Source organism: Corvus kubaryi, unplaced genomic scaffold (genome assembly GCF_017639235.1).
Source record: "Corvus kubaryi isolate FWS band 111438036 unplaced genomic scaffold, C.kubaryi_AGA036_p1.0 37300, whole genome shotgun sequence".
NCBI classification, from domain to species: domain Eukaryota; kingdom Metazoa; phylum Chordata; class Aves; order Passeriformes; family Corvidae; genus Corvus; species Corvus kubaryi.
Window position 1 is genome coordinate 12,001,488 of NW_024581093.1, and position 21,053 is coordinate 12,022,540.

The 21,053-nt window shown below is 39.8% G+C and overlaps 1 protein-coding gene across 1 annotated transcript in view; it reads left to right on the forward strand.

Moving 5' to 3' along the window:
* The window catches only part of LOC121664310, a 31,326-nt gene extending 11,938 nt beyond the window's left edge, over window positions 1–19,388 (forward strand). The window contains exons 3-5 of the mRNA XM_042027543.1: window positions 10,140–10,179; window positions 10,534–10,673; window positions 17,802–19,388. Coding sequence (XP_041883477.1) covers window positions 10,140–10,162 — 23 coding nt within the window. The 3' untranslated portion in view covers window positions 10,163–10,179; window positions 10,534–10,673; window positions 17,802–19,388. The remainder of the gene's footprint in view (window positions 1–10,139; window positions 10,180–10,533; window positions 10,674–17,801) is intronic.
* The last annotated feature ends 1,665 nt before the right edge of the window (window positions 19,389–21,053 follow it).

Here is a 21,053-nt window from a genome sequence, read left to right on the forward strand (position 1 = left end):
CCACTTATTATTTGGGAAAGGTCAAAAAAAGTTTCAATATGTTTGAAGACTAATATGCATAAGATGTAATCTCCAAAACTGACAGTCACTAAACCTACAGATAAGTACACAAAAAACCCAGTTGAAGAGAAATCCTTGCCTTTTATAAGTAATAAGATATATTTACAAGTCATCTAATATGTTTCTCTTTATAAAGGTTTCCATTTCTTTTTGTTTCTTCTGCTTCTTGCCAGCCCCTCTTTGCTGTCAGCCCCTGTTTTAGGTACCCTGTCTATTTTACCTGCCTTCCCAGATGTACTTAGAACTTCTTTCTTCTTTTGATATCTGTTTCACCATGACTAAGGCATCCTTATAATTTCCTACACTTTTTGCACTCACTGGAATTCAGCCATTAGCATTGTTAATTTTTTTTCCAGTCTCATAACAGTGTTTTACCAGAGTTACAGGGTCCAGTCTAGGCCTTTGTGCACTGAAATTCCCAATAGTCAATTTTTTTTTGGTGAGTACACACTTGGGATTTCCTCTGATATCTGTTGTTGTCCAGGTTTCCAACTGTGAGAGCCACAGCTGACTCAATTTCCTGAAAACACCACATAGTTTATTTTCCTTGACTATCCCACTCCACACATACTACATTTGTAGTTTCCTTGAGGATTTTATCAAAGCATTTTTATAAGATTGTGTGTCTTCACCAATATGGCTTTCCAGCCATGAGCAAATGTTAGCTATTCCTAAAATGTTTGCATGCATGTTTCTACAGTACTTGCTACAAGGATCTTAAAAGATAAATATTTACTACTCAGTAAAACTGTTACTTTAAACTGTGGATGTGCTAGAGCCTTTTGTGGCAGGCTTGGATTCTGTTCAGATTGGACAAACATCTAGGTGTTTCTCATTCTTCCCAACTTTATTTAGGCATTTATGAGAAAAAGCAGATTTTTATTTATCTTAGTTTCTTTTACATGTGTTATTTTTTGCTCCAATTTTAATAGTCCGAGAACTCTGGAAAATTCAAATTTTCAAAGCAGATGAAACATCAGCCTTAGAGGCTTCTCTGGGACAGAGCTGTTTCCTCTAACTCACTGAAGACATTGCTTCAGGGAGAAAAAATATATTTGTTCTCCATGGCACTTCATTATTTGGCTTCCTTGAAAGACCCATGTAAGGAGATGGTTGCTTCTGACAGCAATAGCAGTTGCTGCAGTCCAGATGAAGAATCTGACTGTGGTTCTAGGATATGTGACACAAACGGTAGCATGGATAACACTGCTGTTACATGGTAAGCAACTTCATTTATTTGCATGCTATACTGATAATTTAATGTTGGTATCATAATCAAATACTCATTTATTTTTAGCTGCATGGCTTGTAAGTATTAGCAAGAAATCCAGATTTTTGGTTTCCTTATAATTCTTGTGTAGTCTTTATATTGTATGTTCTTCTCCATAATCTCATGGATTTATTTTTACTCACAGGACCAACAGTGGCAGCTCCCTATCTTTAGATTTATTTCACAAGAGTGAGCACAAACAAGAAAAGTGTACGAATGCAGCCATGTGCCCAAGAATGGCACAGACTGACAAAGGCCTGGGTGAATGTCCTACCAGCCACATGCACATTTTACCAAGACTTCATAACACCTTTTGGTTTTATGTGAACATGGTGCAGTGTGTGGTGCTACTTACACAGTCCCCAGGAAATGTATAGAGATGTAGTTATTACTTGCCATTAAAAATTGCAGAGCTCCTAGAAAAATAAATTCACCTTTAGTATCTTTTCCCATCTCTTAAACAATATTATAGTAATTAAATTTTAATATGTAAGTTCTTTGTAGGTCATTAGTGGTATAACACTGCATATATGTGCCTGCTTCAGAAAACAATTCAGTCCATAATCTCATAATGTTGATTCTACCTGGCAGTTTTATTTGAACTTAATTTCTTTTTCGCCTCATGCTGTTACCCCAAGAGTTATGAGACAGGCATCAGCTGACAGCACCAGGGGATGGATAGGTATTGGCAATAGCATAAAAGCAAAAGGGGAGGAAAAAGAATAGCTATTGTAGCATTTATCAGTATTCTATTAATAGTCTGCTCAGACACAACTGTGGAATAAAACAGACATTCATACTGCAATTTCTTGCAAAGGTTGAAGATATTCATCTGCATGGTTACAAGGCAGAAGTCTAAACCTTCCAGATGTTATAGCTGTTTTATTGTATTATTAGTATCAGAGGAAACACCTTAAAAAAGCCATTGCCTTAGGTGTAAATACTCTACCGCATTCCCTTTGGAAGGAATACAGATACAGACAGCCATGCTTCCTAGAGTGCTTTTTCACATAGTGTCTTTACAGTTTGAAATAAAATTATAGCCAAATATTCCAAGCAGGGAACTGGGCCAAGAGTCTTTTGGTTTAGGGCTCAACTGATCATCCACTGAAGTGGACGGAAAGCCTCTTGTTGTTTCAGTGAAGGAGAATGTTTTTGCTATGTGTAACCAGGTAGAGATAAGCTCCACAAGAGCTTATGTTCTTTTTTTACTGTAAAAGAGACTGGAGCAACAGGATAGGAAAGGCGCCCAGAGACAGCTGCCAAGCCTGCGAGTTGGGAAACCCACCCGACCTACTGCTCTGGGAATGGCTGTGATATCCATGGAGACCTTTGTAATTCTGATTCTGGGCAGCAGCTGTGGTCTTACCTGTGTTCTCGTCAGTGCCCTCACGGAATGTACACTTTTTTAGGCTGAAACAGAACTCCCTATTTGGGTCATGGGCTGGTTTCAGACCATGTAACTCTGCTGTCCTGAGACACCTGCGTTAGGAGCTTGGGAGCTTTCAAGTAGAGACACCTGACTTGGCCTCTGCAGGTGTCTCATTCTGTCTCCTTGATATTACAGAGTTTTTAGGGCAGCTGCTTTCTTAATTAGGCGCCTCATCAAGTGTGATCTGTTAGGGGAGTGACATTGGGCTTTGTTGCACAGACAGTTATAAGGGCAAACTTGTGAAGACAAAGTCGGGGGAAAATAAAGAAAACTACATCAAAACAAACAAACCCCACTAAAAAGCAAAAACCACACACACACAAAAAAAGGGTTAGGCACTTATTGGTTCAACATTAGCCAGCCCGTGACCTATTCCTACTTTTCTAGTGGAGACATTACACATACAAACTGAAACAAATTTAACATTTTCTTTCAAGTTGATACTCTCAGATTTTGTCCAAGGTCTTATTATAAAGAGCTCGCTTCTTCCTTTGTTACAATGTGATTGTTAAGCAAGGAGAAAGAATTACAGCTAATAATGCAGGTTGCCAAAGATGGCGTTTCAAAAGGCCCAAAATAGTCCTCAAAACTGGTTGCAGTTACCCAAAAGTTTCCTCAAAAAAAAAAAAAAAAAAAAAAGGGGAGGTGGGGGAAATAATTTAAGTAAAATGCTTTTCATGTACTCAAGTATTTCATTTTTGTGCAAGTGAATTCAGTCAGTCCAGTTTATTTCAAGTTTTAAGATGTATAGAGAGGATTAAAAATTACTCTCCCCCCCTTGAACATTTTGAATTTCAAAAATGAGCTATTATGTTAAAATTATTATTTTAAATCCTAGTTGAGAAAATGCATAGCATATTTTACTTATTTAGAAAAGCTGTGTTTTCCTACAACTGTTTAAAGAAATGATTTTTTTTTTGTTTTGAGAAATCCTGGATTCTGAAATTAAAACTGCCATTTGATTTTCAATTGGAATATTTTATTGTTGCGATGGTACAACAGAGGTAGTTAACTGGGATCCTTTATAAAACCTACTTAGTCAAAATATTAGGATACTGAAGTGGGTTCAGATTGCACTGGAGAGTGCTTGCCATGTTCAAGAATCTTGGCAGAGAAAGGAAGAAGAAAAAAATAAGCAATGCTGTGTCAGTGTTCCCATGTGTAAGGTTTAGGTATTATTATTCTATGTATTTCATATCATGTGTTCTTCTCTAGTCAGTTGTGTATGTTTAGATTTTGCAAGCTGAGTGAGAACATTTAAAAAAAGTACAGCTTTCAGGTGGAATGGTTTTCCATCCCTAAAAGTTATGAGTGATGATCGGATTGTATTTATAAGGACAAGCAGTATTTGGTAACTCTGCAGTAATTACACTAATGTCTCCTCATTGTTGCTGTTCTCACTAGCCAATTTTTGCTGTTCTCACTAGCCAGCCCTTGAAAGGAAACATTTTGTGTGCACGTTTCTGTTGTCTGCCTTGTGCCAGAAAATGCATGTAAAATGCTACCCTGTCTGACACCTACTTTGTCTCCAGTGTTTTCCTCTTGTAAATGACTTCCCAGCTGCATGGAAATAGGAAAAATGTCTCCTGTTTCAAACAAAACTTTCAGCTTTCTGGAGGTTATTCTTGAAGTCAACGGGAGGGAATCTAATTCCACTTGTTTTATGTGAGATGAACCAGCTTGAGAAATTCTGAGAATCGAACTTAGCTCTCCTTTATTTAGGTGAAAGTTTCTGGCAAGCAAAATGCATTGATGAAATGAAATTAACCCCTCCACCCCCAACTCATGTGGGAGATATTTTGAAATACATTGTTTTCATCCAGTTTTATGAACATTGAGATTTCCACTGCCTTAAAGCTCTAAGAGGAAGCTTTTCTCTCTTTGGCAGCTGAAGTAAAAGGAGACACTGTTGTAATTATGAATGATGAATTTAAAATTTAAGATTAAAAATGTGAAATAGAAACCCAGTTACAAGACAGTAAGCTCTGCTGAATGCACTTTTGTATTGCAATATTTTAGAAAAATCACTCACTAAAGATTTTTTTCCACAGAAGCATAAGAAGATAATTCCTTTTTTTGACATGCTTTACCTTTGCAAAGTTCCTGGGCTGTTGACAGGTACAACAAGACATGTGCTACACTTACATGCTATTAGCGCAGCAAGCTTTGAAAAATGTCTAAGGCATTGGCATATCTGACAATTTAGGGTATTAGTTAACAGTAAGACTCTGTAAATAGAGTGAATTTTAGCTTCAACTGCTGACTTGAGCATTCAGTCAACATCTGCAGTACAGGGCTGAACAACAAATAATGTCATTTTATGCTATAGAGATGGAAGTTGGCGTTATACAGTGTGTATGGTTCAGCCTTAGAGCAATGGTAATTGCAATGTATTGAAGTTTTGCATTGTAATAAAAATAGAGACCATTAGTGGATACCATTTATGTCATTAGTATTTAGTGGCTGTGTGTTGCAGCTTTTTTAGTGCTCATAAAACTGTCTCTGCTTGCAGATATGTGACAGCACTGATATAAATTTAAATGTTTAGAAATCCATAAGACATTAAATATAGATAGTAAATAGGGGCATAACATTATGGACAGAACCTTAATAATTTGGCACACAAATGTTTATATATTTGCATGTCAAGTGCAGAAATTAGCATAATGGTGCTCACATTTATACTACAGATTAACTTGATTAAACAAAGAATAACAAGTGAATTAAAACTGAGGCACATCATGCAGAAGCAGCAGAGAATACTTTCAGGTCCCCAAAAGGGAATTTGTGATGTTGAAATGTATATCCTCTACATACATCTGGTGGGATATTGATTTTTCTCTTCATAGACTTTTTACTAGTTACAGCACCTGTTCCACTAACTCGTATTACAGTTGTTCTTAAGAAGTGATTATGATAATTAAACAATAAAAAATGTAATAAGTTTGTTAGGGAACCCTAAGATAGAGATTGGCTGGCACTAATTTAACAGTTGTGGAGCCAGCCAGCACAGGGAAGGTCGTATGGTGTCTAGCCCAAAAGAGCAATATCGTCAGAAAATTGGAGGCTGGTGTGAGGGCAGGGAAGGAGCTGGCTGAAGAAAGCCTTCAGAGGATAGGGTGGAAAGGAGTCCAGGAATAAAGCACAGGAGAATTTCCCTGCATTCCAAGTGTTATGCATGAGACAAGTGTGCAAGTCATGGTTTGGGCTTCCCAGTATATAATTTTTGTTCAAGCAATTTGGAAGCTTGTTTGATTTCCATGCAGCAGATCTCTGGGAAAGCTGTCTTCTTCCTTTGGTTTAAGGAATGTCACTTGGATTCTGCTAGCAGTTACTCTAACATCTTTAAGAGGTTCCCACCAGAGTTGATTTTTCCTCAGGAAGTTCCCACCATGGTTGATTTTCCTTTAAGAGGCTTCTCTTTGTGCTTCACTGACCCTGGTTTCTGTGTCAGTGATGGATTTGAAGCAAGAGATTCTGAGACTTGTGTTCTGCACACTCCATCCCCATTGTCCTCAGCTCTGACCTTTACATCCTGGAAACACCCTGGAGATTTGTCACAGAGCTCTCAGGGGATTTGGAAATCAAATTGTACAGCACTAAGGGAGAACACAGAAAACTATAAAAACACTTGGGTCATTAAGAGTGAAGTGACAGCAGGCAGTGTTAGAGTATGAATCTTTCCAATTAATTTTCTCTTCAGAGCACTTTTCGTAACATTTTTAATTCTAAATTAGTATGAATTCTTTGGCAACATTAGTTGTGTCTTTCAAAAGAAAAGAAAACCTTTGCTAAAACTTCTGAGTCTCTTGACTAAACAATGATAGAGCCCTGATTTCTTTGAATCCTTATAGTTGGGAAAGGTGATAGTGGGAATCTACATTTGCAAAAAGCTTGTGGCTTACATTAATAGTTGTTAAGGTTATAAAATGAGATGCTTTTCAGAAGCTTAAGTAATAAGCAGAAGTAAAACATAAGCTTTCTGTACAGTGAATATAAATAATTCTTTCTGTGGCTCCTAGTATTTCTTACAATCTAATTATGGAAAGTGTTAAACTGAAAATCATAGTGCTCCTTTTAAAAACATATTTTTTTGTCTGTTTATCCGTTCAAAACAGACCAAAATGTAAATCTGTAAAATGCTTTCCATCTTCAAAGCAGCTATTTATATTCATCTAAATTCTGAAATCTTTTTGAAACTTTCATTTTTATTCCTGATTGTGGGATTCAGTGTCACTTCTTAGCACATTGAATGCTGATGGCTTTGAACATACAGTATGGCACAAAGCGATAACTTGTGCCTACTACCCTGCTGAGAGGCAATTCTAAAGGAAAAGTGATTTTTATGCTGGAGTTTTGGCTGATTTTAGAATTAGGGGAAATATTAAAGAGCATTGCAAAATATTTTCATTCCCCCATACACCACTAAATTGTTTGTTACCTTATTTATCCCAGTAACAGCAGAGGCTGCTTTCTGAAGCTATTCTTCACTTAGAATTGTACTAAACCCACTAAGTCCTAATACAGGTGACAGGTAAGTTTTGCAGTAGAGTGTTACTCTTGACTGGGTCTGTGCCCACTTATCAAAAGCATATGTAAAGGGAGAAAAATATTAGAATTATATAAGAGAAATGGGCTCCCTTAAAACTATTGTGTCATAAGGTAGAAGGCAAAAGACTGTTTGGATTTCTGGTAAAGCGTGGGTGAACCTGAAAAAATGCCATACTTCAAGGTATTCCTACTGGAATAGTTGGATTAACTGTAGTTACCATAAAACCTGATACTGAATCTGAGTGTAGCATATTCCCTTAAGCAGGACAAGTAGATGCAATGTTTTGAATTGGAAATGAATGTTGAATTGGTGGTACTTGAAAGTACCAGTAGGACTGTGCAAAGCATATTTTCATGATAATGTGTTTTCCTGTGTTTTCTAACATCTATTTTTTAAGTTCACTCTTGTTCTGACTGCTGTCTGATACCTGGTATCTAGCTGCTCTCTTGTACTTCTATCTTGCAGGTAGACAATGAACCATCGTAGGTTCTTACAGGGCATTCAGGCTTATTTGATTACCCAGATTACTATGGGTCACAGCTGAGATGCATGAGAGGAGTTTAATAGGAAAGCTCATCCAATATAGGCTCTGCTGTTCTCACTGCTTCTTATTGCTTTCATAAGAAGGGAGGGAGATTATTGAAAGACATATTTATAAAATATCCAGTGCAGTGCAGCTACACTCCAGGTTTATGCCAAATTAGGTGTTGAACCTGAAAGAATTCGGGCATCTGCTGCAGTGCAGATTACAGGTCACTGGGTGACCTCACTCATGTAGGTTGGCCTCCTCCTGCTTTGTTTAATCCATCCACAAAATTGAGAAAAACAAGGACCTTCATGAAGAAACAGGTATGCATCTGGGCACAGCTGCCCTGGCTAAATAAATTACAAGAAAGCAGAGGCTCAGCTGAAGTAATAATAAAGAGGAAATATAAGTGTCTGTCTCCCACACACATTTGCCATTAGCTTAGTGGCATTAGCTTAGTGGTATGCCCTGTTTACATTTATTGGGCGTGTTTAGTCTCACTAGACTTCCAGCAGAACAGATCTGGGGTCATCTTTCTTCCCTGCAATTCAGTGCATGAGAAACACTATGTGGTTAGGTTTATTGGAGGGAACATAGGCTTTAGTGACTTGTGAATGAATCAATAAAGCATGTTCCTGTAGGTTTCTGAATTGTCTATTTCATTAAGAATGGAATTGGACAGCAGAAGATCAATTTCTGTGGCAAATCAGAGGGGTTTTATCAGACCTTTGTTTAAACTGTGGGTTTTTGAAGTCAAAAAGCTTCATCAAAAATATTATACAGGATTTAAACTGCAAAAAGGATCATAAATAGTTTTTCCTTTTTCAGAAGATATTTTCGAACTCAGAATTACATGAGACTGGTCTTTAGCAATGCCCAGAGTTGACTAAATGAGTGGAAAATGCAAAGCTCCCACATCTGAGGATCATGGTTTACAGAGTACTAGATATGGTGTTCATTAAAAGATATTTGGAAGGGGAAACATTCACAAAGGAATGTTACTGATAAGGTTATAACTGAGAACTGTGTCTTTGTAGATCATAATTGCTTACAGCAACTCTTGGCAACTGACATGTGATTGTTATAGAGGTATGGAACAGTCTTAAGTTTTGGCAGAGAGCTGTATAAATCTGCTTATTTTTGCAGATTATTTTTGCACCATGTGGCTGTGAAATTCTGAAGAAACTTACCTTTACAGATGGGTTTGTCTGAAAATTCTTTTCCTTCATGGCACATCCAGGCTTACTCAAGTGTGGTAGTGCACCTTGACAGTGTTGTTTTAGGACAGTATAACTTGCTTGTAGGTAACACAGTGTTCATCTTGGAGCCAGGGCTTTTAGTACACATATGTATCTTTCTAGTATCCTGAATCAGTGTTAGTTTCATGGATAGACAAGGGCAGTGCTGCATATGCATTTCTTAATTTTTTAATAGGCTCATCAAGTCAGAATTTGTATTTCCAAATCCTCAGGGAGATGGAGAAACATGGATGAGCCACAGTGCTGAGTCTAGACAAAAATTAGTTGAATCTAAATCAAGAACAGCATCAACAGTAATACCTAGAAGCACAAAACTTTATTAAGAATTGATAATTTGCCAGGCATTACTTTCTACATAGACAATGTTGTAAGATGTTGTCTATCAATAAGTTGCTACATATTCCAAAACAAGTTTAAAATAAATAATTTATCATAAGATGTGTCATCACCTGTTACATAGACTTAGCTTGCATGTGCATACCTGCACAGGACAACAGTGTTCTCTAGTAATTCTCTTGAGAGGCAGTTACATTAATTTTCTAGTAATTGCTATATAAAAATTACATGTTACCTACATGTAGAGAGTTTATGAATTATTTATTGTTTAGTGCAAACCTGAATCTTGATTCTGCCCTGTTGCCCCCTCACTGGGGACTTGTGTAGACCTCCTTCCTCGCTGACTCTAGAAGCAGGTTTATACCTGAAGGGTGCCCATAAATGCCACACATACAGAATTAAAATCTTGATGCTCTGGTGCAGTGATAGATGCTGGTGACACAGTGCCTTAGTGGGGGTTTCTAGGTCAATTTTCTGTTACACTATCATAATTTGTGCTATTGCTTTGCATTGTTTTGTTGCAAGCACCATCAGTCAGGGGCTGATTAAAGATGGGCAAACCCTGCAGGATCTAGAGGTCTGGGTAAGATAGCCAAAATCTTTAGTAGTTTTTCAGAGCTTAATGTGAGAGGTGGAGTTTTCTTTTCTCTCAATATTTTCAGGTGTAAATCTTTCCCTTTTCAATGGTGTATCATTTTTTGCAGGCTGCCTGATCATCCAGGGGTAGGAGGCAGTGAGCTGAAGGTAAGTGCTTTCCATCTAGAACAGAGCATTCCTTGGTTGGGGTGAACATCAGCAGAGGTTTCTGAAGAGTTTTCCCAGGCAGGGTTTTAATACTGGTGTTGATGTCCAGAGGAGAATGCAGCTTCGGCCACGTAGGTTTCTCTGAAGCCATTATTAATGTAATAGCTGTAATGAAGGGTCTGCCACACTAGAGAATAAGAAAGGCATAAGAGGCTGATCGTTACTCATTGTCGTGTTTACAGAAGGGGTTATACATCTCTCACTGGAGACAAACCCATAGCTATCACTCCGGGGGACTATTTTTGTGCTCACTAAAGATGAATTAGTGTACATTATTTATCTTGATTTTCACAGGATCCATTGCAAAGCACATCCAGAAATGGATGACCTTTATTCTTTCTTACTCATGAGAAAGATCTGTCCAAGTCCGTGAGTGGTTTGATTGAATGAGAGCAGTGAAACCAGTCCATGGTGAAAGATTTTTAAAAAGAGAGGTGAGTGGCATTTTTTTTTTCAAAATTTGCCTGTGGTTACATGGCATAAAATGTGAAATCCAGTAAGTGGGTTGCTCAAAAATTAGAACCATCCCTCAGAGGTGTGGGAAGGTGCTCTTTTGTTACACTAGTCATCAGTTCCCTATGAGAGTACTCAAAAAGTACTCCCTATAAGAGTACCCAAAAAGGAGTATATTTGGGTCTGCCCAGGAAGAACAGAGAAGATATCCTTGATTCTGAACTTTGATGAATTCTTCGTGATAAAAGGACTTGCCAAGGATGGAACATAAGCATGCAATGGCTTGCACGTTTTTGAGTGGTGGAACTGCCCATACCTTTGAGTCCAGCTCATTCAGGTTGTGGTGTACCAGCACCCCTGAGACCAAAACATGGGCTGACAAAGCCTTGCATGGAGGGAAGGACAAGTCAGTGAGTGGGAGTGACAGCCTGACAAGTTCAATTTGAGAAGAAGTGTGGTAATAAATGGGTGGGATAATAAATGCTAGTGTAAACCACCGAGATGATGGATTTTCCTTTTAACACTGGAAGTATTTCAATAGGATGTGTTTTACTCAGGAGTTGTGGGGATTGATGTAGAAGTAACTGAGTAAAAAAATCTCAGCTAAGAGATCAGATCAGAATGTCTGATGGCCCCTTTAGATCTTAATAGAACTTTAAATGTTGAACTGGAACCTCTTTATGTTAGACTTGAACAGCAATTCTTGGTGGACTTCTCAAGATCCCAAGTGGCATTGAGGTTTCAAATGGGATTGTAATTTTGAATGAGCCCATGCTGCATGCCTGAGGACATTTGGCCTTATAATCTTTGCTTGCATAATACAGATAGCTAGAGTGGACCCAAGCAGTTAAAAAAGACAAATGTGTTGTGGATGAAAAGGAAAGGAGAGTCAGTGAATATTAAAAAATATCAGACTGTCATAGAAGGATAATACTGTCTTTTGGCTTCAGTTCCACAGATGGGTATTTAGAGCCCTCATGTAGATAGTGCTGAAGTGAGGGGCTGAGACAGTTCCACTGACTTCAGTGGGATCATTTTGAAGAACAGGGTTAAGTGATTCTTAGTGGACTGGGACAGAGAAGAATGCTGACAACACGGTTATCTTTTGCATCTAGGGCGCTTCTTCAATCCCTGATAAAATTTGAACCATAAAGGAGAGTACACAGTAGGAAATTGAAGAAGAGATCAAAAGATCCAGAATGAAAACTTTGGCTCTTGAGGCTTAGCAGAGGAAGGGGAAAACATATAAACCTAGGAAGTGCACGTGGAAGTAGTCCCCAATTAGTGATCTTCATCACTAATTAGGGATGACAATCACTGTGGAGCCATAGGGTGGAATAGGACTAGGGTCTTTACTGAAATTCCCCCGGCTGAAATAATGCCACTTCTGTCTGCAGAGAAGTATTTGCCAAAGCCTGTTTTTTGGGTCGATATTTTGTTAAAACAGAACACCCAACCAGCAATGTTGAACTATGCTATTTCAATGTTCATAGGCAGATGTTTAAGTTAATTTAAAAAAAAAAAAAAAAAAAAGATTTATTTTGATTTGCCTGGGTAGAAAAATAAATAATTTCAGTCTAAGAGGTCGTGTTCAAGCGAAAAATTAAGCATTTACCCAAGCCGAAATTCTTTTGTCATTTCATTTTGTGGAAACATGGAGTCCCTTAGGCACTTACAGTGTTTGGAAATGACTGTCTTACATGGAACTCTGGGTTGCTTCTCAGCTCAGGTTCACAGGTTGGTATGGGTCATAGTTATCACAAGAATTAGCTGAAGAACATAGCAATTAACTATTTTTATGGCTTATTATCATATTCTAAATACTAAATGGTTCTGTCAAATAGTCTCAGAGAGATTTGATAGCTGACCCACAGACAGGGAACTGCCTTTGCTTACGCACTTAAGCTACTAGTATTTCTAGGAAGCTATAGCTTATTCATTCATTATTATTTTATTGATGTTCAATTGATGTTTGACTAAATATAAATTAGACACTTGGTAATAATAATGTAATAGCATGAGGCAGGTGAGATTCCCCCAGGATAGTTTGTAACGAAGCTTCAAATTTTTAATAATCTTAAACTCATAAATAAATTATAACAGGTGGAACAAATGCAAAAATACTGAAATAAGCTATAAAAATGTTAAGTGGTGGTGAAGAGACATATAATCTGCTGGGAGATCTGTGTGATAATGCACATTTGGCACTAAGTCACGTCGGTCAGAACCACATCATCGCTCCCCACTCTTTCCAATCATTTCGTATTTTCGTGTGCATCTACCCCTCCTATCCCATTATTATGCTGCACCATCCTGTTGCCAGACATTTTGCTTTGCCTGGGAACGGTGTTAATTTAATGCACTCAGGTGACCCCAGAGGCACTGGAATGACACGGCAGCAGCAGTCCAGAGTGCTGCAGTGAATCCTGCTGTTAACAGAAACACCGGGGAGACCGGGCGCTCTTCTGGACAGTTGTCTGTGAACTCTTCAGGGAAAAGTCAGGGGGAGCTGTCTCTTTGACCACACTGTCAGTGTTGAGAAGGACACATCTCCTCACTTAGCTATAGCTTTCATCTTTTCCTTGGAAGACAGGTTTCCCAGTTGCTCCTCTGTTTTTCCTGAAGAGTTAGCAAGGAGACCATAAGTCCCCCTTACCTAAGAAAAGAAAAAAATAAGGAGAAGTTACCCTTAGGTAAGGAAAGAAGGATGTAGACAAGGAGAGGATTCTGATAGTGTATTTGCTGGTTTGTTTGGGGTTTTTTGGTGCCTAATAGCCTGCAAAGATTTTAAGAGATCTGAAAACCCCCATATATATTCAGTAAAAACAGCACCATTATCCAGCCTTGAAAGACAGAGCAAGATCCCAAGGCAATATTCAGTATCCGTGTTTTATACTCACCGTAGTGGGAATTGCAGAAAAATAGCATTTTGTAAAAGCTGCTGATAATTTGAAAAGTTAAGTCATGCAGCAGATTAGTAAATGTAAAGAAGCTTAGTTCCTGAAATTAATTTTGCAATATTTCCATCAGCGGATGTAAGGGATACACAAAAGTCTGAAAATCTGGTCCTGTGACCATAGTCACTGGTTTAGACTTTCACCTAAATTTATGTTCCAGGAATTTGGTGGATATTGAATGGCCAAATGCATACTAGAAATTTGGCTCAATACAAGGTACAGAAAAAGACAAGTATGCTGCTTTTCTGATGTGAGAGACCTTGGTTGCTAGGAGGAAAGCATTCAAGTGTTTGCTTATGTTTTGAATGTGTTAAGAGAGTGGAATAAACAGATAACACCACGCCTCTGAAATAACATTTTCTTAAATAGTGAAACTCTTCCCTAATGAAGAAATTGCAGTAATCGCATTTCCTGAAAAATAGGGAGTTATGGTATCTGTGTAAATAAAGTGCTGTGTTTTTCCAAACACAAATCTGCTGGCAAATACGTTTTTGTATATTTGTGTAATTGGAGATTATGTATTTCAACTTCTTGTTGAAACACAGAAAATTTTTGCCTCTCCATAACAGGGTAAGGAGAGAGGAGTCACATCTGTGATTTGCAGAATCCATAGCACAGTGATGTTCTTTTTGGTAGTTATGATTATTCCTGTGCATCTGCCAGGAGGCCCATGGGCACAGAAAACAGGTCCAGCTTGAAACATTCTTCACTTTTTCCGTGAATGGTCTGGTGGAACTGTTTGCCAGTTCCTGCTGACACTTCTCTGGGGAGCCACATTAAGCAATTGCTTGGGTCACCAGATGTCTGTGCCTCTTCCTTCATGTGCCAGCGCAGGCTGGGCTTGGAAGAAGGTCCTGCCCTGCTCTTGTTGTTTGCACACTGCCCAGATTTCTTGTGACTCGTGTCAGTGTGACAAAAAGCCCTTCCTATGCTCTGCTTGCTGCCTTGGATGTAGGAGTGCTGCTAGAGAAGAATAAATGCTTTGCAAGATCGCTGCCACTTTCTCATGCTGGAATTATAGAAGTCTAAAGGCTAGTTTCACACTTGGGGATCTTTTTGTCATCTTCTTGTCCTGCAAGAAAATAAGATACAAATTACTTCAAACACAGCACCTTCTGCTTCAACTTTGATGCAAAGGTCTTATAACTGAGAGAATTTATCTGTCTGTGTAAGAACTGAAAGATTAAATAGGCATTAAGCAGGCATTTAAGCTGTTTGGAGCCCTATGTGCCTCTGCTGTGTGTACATAAAGCTCGGCTCAGGGAAGGTAGCAAACGTTCTGCAGCCTCCAGCCATACCTACAAATTTGTGGTTCTGTATTTGCCCTTGACTCCCTTTAAAAGGCTCCTGTTGCTGCACAGCTTTATTCAAAGTTACCTCTGGTGAGGCAGAGTAGAGGATAACTTTTGTAGTAATTGGTAATCAAAAGGAAAGGGGAAACAAAGGAAAAGGCCAATAATGCAAGACAATCATTAAGTGCCAAATATAATTTGTCAAAAGTGTTCCTTCTAAATTGGATGGAGGCAGCATTTTTTCAGATCAATACTGCCTCACTGACTCCAGTACAGTTATGGTAGCTTTTGGCTGACAAATGGGAAGAATTGTGGTATGTCCTATGTGTAAACATTAAGAACAAAGAACTTAGTGGATTAATAGACCTTGGCTGTGGTCAGATATCACTGTAAAACTGGGATTGGCAATATGCAAGGGTTGAAGTTGGCACAAATCACACACATGGCCTGATTAGTTATGAGCCAGCCTCGTAGATCAGCACAGCCAGAAAGTTCAAAGCTCCACAGCAAACTGAGCTCAGTAGTAAATATTATCAAGGAGTACATAACCTGGTTCTTGGTGATCTTAGTGGGAAAACATATTGAATTCATTCAGAGTTTGAGCTATCAGAGAAAGTGCATTAAGTATTTAATCCAGCTGTTGCCCATCTTTAGCCATACATCTTACCCAGCCTGATACATTTAATTACCAATATAAGGTGTTCTTGCTGTGACTTAATGCAATATTATATTCTTAATGTTACTATGGGTCAAATACTGTGTTTTATTTCAAAATGCATACTGGCAATAGAGAAAGCAGGTGTCATACAACAGAGGGGCAACCTCATAACAGGAAGTGGCATTTCAGCTGAAGTTTCAGAGGGAGAATGATATTCTGGCTATTTCCTAGACCAGAACGTCGTAGTAGCCTGCTGACAGAAGCAAGCAGTTCATCATTTCTTAGCTGGTGTTCATTAGCCCTCACAGTGCAATAGGAGCCCCTGGCTCTGGCAGCAGAATTCTGCATCTGTGGAGACAAAGCCCTCGTCATCTAAGCAAACCATAAAAACTTGTCCTGAGTCCCAAGAAACAGTGTTTGCACTGGAACTCGGGCATCTTAATTCACAGCCAGCACAGCTTACACTCGAGACCAGATGCAGTGTGCCACTCTGGGATCCCCTGGGAGGAAGGAGTCACCCATATGTGTGCACACCTACAAACCTCTGCATCTGGCAGCCTCACACCTTCCTGAAGACAGGTCTGCAGCAAGAAGGAGCATCACAGCTGCATTTTTCATCAGAAGAATATGCTAATTTTTGCTGCAACAACTGTATATAACCTGACAATTAATCTCTCCGGTCTCTGGGGTTCACTTTTTCTGTGGTTGTGTTTAGAATCCCCAAATGATTATGTACTAGGTAGAAGATACCTGATAATATATTGTCTTCCTATCTTTCTATTTTGTCTAAAGCTGTATTAATATAATTTCTTAGGTGTCATCGTGTCTTTCTCAACATCAATCCATTGTGAATCATGCAGACACAGCAATGAAAGAACAGAACCTGCTGCAGCCTGTGAGCTACAAGAAATTTCAGCTGGAGGGCTGCATAAGGGCTTTGCAAGACCACCAGTAATTTTTTATATTCAGAGCTAAATAGAGCAATAAGATGGAATTTAAGCTTTAGTGCAATGGATTGCAACTCTTCAGTCAATCAAATTATAGTTCAATCAGTTCATTTTAATCACTTCTCTGGAGAGAAGTAAACCCTTATGTTGAAGAATATGCAGCAATTTTATTGATGGAAAGTTTAATTGTTTCATTTTTCCTTACCGTCTGTAACACGCTAGACTTTTAATCAGTGGGAACTGAAGTTATAATGAAGTAAAGTCCACTTTCCACAGTTCACAACTAGCTGAAAATAATTGGGTTGAGACTCCCATCCAGACAGTGTAATGCCTCTGGCATTTTCCTGAAAACTACACTTAATTGCTTTGCTGATGTTGTTAAGTGGTCCTAAGGGGGATGAAGTAGTAAAGCTGCTCACATATGCAGGGAAACAATACACAAAAAATGTCTTACAAGGTCCTTAAAGGAGGCCCAACTAGTGACTAGAAGACAATATATTGCATTTCCCTCCCCCCCACTTTTCTATACCAGAGAGAACACACAGGAGAGACTGATAAACTGGAAATTCTATAAACACTAACAGTATTTTTATTTAAGGGCAGTGAGCTTGGGAGCAGAAGTACAGAAAACATCAAGGCAGAGCTCTTGCAATCAAACCTGCAACTTAAGGCTAGCCCAAGTTGCTTGGCATTTTTATGCTGAACACTGGTGAGCTGCTGCCTGTCTTCAGCACCTTGGCCCGAAGAACAGATGTACTCTTGTCCCCAGGGAGGGAGGACAGCTTGCTCTCTGAGCTCTAAAGTGACAGCATGTGAGCCAGCCGTGAGCTGAAAGCCGCGTGCAGGCATCAGTGGGACCAGCACATGTATCCTGTTAGGCTCTAAACATAGCCAGGGAAGGAATAACACTTTGGCATTTCTCCTTATTTAGTACTCATGGTTGTATGGCAGTTGTTTAAAATGATGAATTGATAGACTCAAGGATATTCTGATGAAGAAATACATTAGCTACTTAATGGAGAAAAATATTTGTTTAGGGTACTGGCCACTGAAATCAGTGTTGGAACTGGAGCTGTTTTAGGGAGAACTACAGAGCTAATTTAGCTCTAAGTGGGAGGGTTTTGTTGGTTTTCTTTGTCCTTGTTTATTTAGATACGTGGCACAGTAAAGCCTCTCTCAACAGCCTGACCTTCCTCAGCTTCTATTTGTGTAAACTTCAGTATGACCTTTCCTTATTTTGTTCTTGCTTTTACAGGCTCTGAGCTGAACAACTATCCCCTGACAACTTTCTAGAAAGGAACATAGGCAAAATTGAGCCATGGAGTTCTAAAGCTAAAATCTTAAAAGTTCCCTTAACCCTACATCTGACCCCAGGTGCCTTTGAGAGTCTCTGAGTTGGACCTCAAATGTTGGCCAGCATAACTCTACCAGCACCTGAAATGATGCTTTTTCCACTGAAACCGGCTGAAGTATAGACAGGACTCAAGGACCTTGACATGTGGCCCCATGTGAGCCTCACCGTTCCCCATAATAAGCTTTAACACTTATTTCTCCTATGGTGAAATAATAACCTCCCATGTGCTGGAACTGCCAACCATATGCCAGGGAGATGAGCCCTCAGTGCGAAAGTGCACTGTGTCCAATTCAATCTGCTTGCCTGTCTCTGGGAGAACAGCTCAGCAGCAGCAGCAGTGCTGGGCTCTGCTGTTCCCAGGGTCCTGTTTTGTCATAAGTAACGTGGTGTGGAATGGTTTTATCAAATGCACCAAATGATGACTGTGTTGCAACAACTGATGGGAGACAGTGCTTGGGTTTTGTACTCTCAGAGATGCTGAGGAACCAGGGCAAATCTACATTGCAGAGGACAAATAACCAACCTGATGTGCCTGGCTGAAATTTGCCACTACGCTATCTGGCTGTTTTAGAGGGTACCCTGCCCTGACCCTTCTTTTTGGGACAGGGTTGCTGTCCCAGAAGTTCTTCCTGGAGCTGTAATGCAGTCCCGTGCAGCAGCACAACTGCCAGCTGGCCCTTATTGCCAAGCAGAGCTGCTTGCTGGGGCTCACATGCTTTAAAGTCTTACCCTGGGTCTCAACGGAAACAAGGGGGAGAATGATTTGACACGTTACCCTGATTTGACATACTGCATGGTTACAACATGGTGTGTCCTCCACATGAAATCCAAACTATGTGTTAGTGTGCAGGCACAAATCCGACTCTTCCTGATAAACTGTTCATGTGGAAAGATACAATTTGCATGGTTGTCATCAAAGCCAGCGTATGTATTCATTTGTGGAAGCATGTCAGACACCATATGTCACTAATATGCCTTTGATATGTTGGTGTCTGAATTATTTTTTTAGCTGCTGAATGGCATATGTTTAAATGTAAACATCTGTTCTGTGTCTGTACTGTCTGTATTATTTTTTCTTTATTTCTGTATTCTCTTTTGACTAAAAGTTTGATTTAAACCTAGAAAAAGTGTGGGATTCATCCTATTTTTAAAGAACAGTTTTTGTAGTATTTTAACATGTGGCCAATGGGTATCTTCTCACAGATGAGAAGGTCACTTAAAAGAGAATTTCTTCCCTTTCAGTAACCAAAAAAAATTCAGTTCCCAGGCAAAATAAAAATTAGATTTGACTACAAGTTTGTTAAATGAAAAAAATACTGTTTTAGTTTTGAGCAGGTTCTGCAACGTATGGATTTGCTGAAAAGAAATCCTTGTAAGAGCCATATGTTACACCATGATGACAGTAAATTGGTTGTATCCAGAAACTTTTTTGATTCAGTTAAAGAAATTGCAGTGTAATAAATGATTTAATAAAGGAATGAAATAATATGCTATGTTTGTTAGGCTATTCATTATACATGGGTGAAACTCAAAAGCAGTGTCACAACAAAGGGACTCAAAAGCAGTTATTGCAACTCATCAATCAACTGAGCCACTGCGGCACCCTTCAGAATGCTACAGCCAGCCTAAAAGGCATGGTCTGGGTAAAAGCAGGGAATGAAACTTTACTATAATAGCAAAAGAAGAAGAGAGTTTATGAACCAGCTGGGGATACCTGGAGAGTCCAGACATGAGTGTCTAACGCTCAAGTGCAGGAGGGGCTTATGAAACATTGCAAAGTGAGCAGCTGTGTTGGACTCACCAGCGTGAGTGGGTCAGCAGGAAGAGGCCCATAAGGAAGCAGCCATGGTGGCCCATCGTGCATCTGCGGAGCTACAGGTACCCACGCAGTGAACCTTCCAGCTGAGCTCTGGGAGTGTCCCAGGGCTACGGCATTCTGCCTTTTGGCAAGAACTCACCCAATTCAGCAACAAATAACAAATGTCAGCTCTTGGTGGACTTAGGCAGCCTAGGCTTTATTTTCTGTTTGTATGGTTTGGCTCAGGCCTTTAACAGACAAACGGCCATTGAATATACCATAGGAAAATCAAATCTGTCTAAATCCAAAAGCTTCATGTCACTGTCACAGAGTCATAGCATTTCATAGCCACAGCTTAAAGCAAACCACATCAAAACAAACCACGAACAGCTGAGTGCAGTTGACCACCAGCTAGTTCATAAAAAGTGCCTGGAGTAGCCCAAAACGCACCTGCGGCCATGGCAGAGCCACTGCCCGGGCAGCAGGGCCGGCCGGGATGAGGGGCCTTGGAATCAGTCAGTGCCATCTTGTGGCATTTCAGGATATTAAAACGCCCTTGAGCTATAGTAACTGCAAATGTCCTTGGAATCCGCCACAATTCCAAAAATTGCAATGGTACCACATACAAAGCCCATGCAGCTACGTGTGCTCGGCCTTAGCTGCTGCGGCTGTGCATGGAGAGGCTCAGCACCTGAATGATTAATGAGGTAACTGCCTACCAATTATGGCTCATTGGAGGGGCACAGATTAATGCACGTAATTAGAAATACTGGGAACAGATGGAGAATTTTGCAACATCAAAAGCCTGCTCCTTATTAGCCATGTCCTGCGCGGGCAAGTACAGCGCCAGGCAAGTGGTTTGCCCTGCACAGCCATCTCCTGGGGCAGAGCTGGCACCCCGGGAAGAGGCTGCTCCCACAGGACACCCACCTGGGATTGTGTGTGGGTGCCTGCAGTGCCCGGGGCAAGGCTGAATTGTGCTGAAAGCCACTGGCCAGCCCCCATCACCCACCGACCAGGGACCCTGCGAGCACAGCCCGAGTTTGATGCTTGGAGGTGGCTGCTGCTGCTGCATCACTTGCAGCCTCAAACCCTTCCCTCCAGACCCCCAACACTCATTCCAGGCACCAGCCTGAGGCTGGGAAAGAGCAGCAGCTGCTATTACCAGCTCAATAAAAAAAATCTTTAAAAGTATTCCTAACATCTGTCTTCCTCTCCCCGCCCACCCAAATAGGTGGAAAGGGCCTATAAGCTTTCGTATTATCATTTTATACATATACTAACCATATAAAAAGAGAAAATGCACTTCATTTATTTCATATAATAATATTTACCTACTCTATAAAGCAATTTGT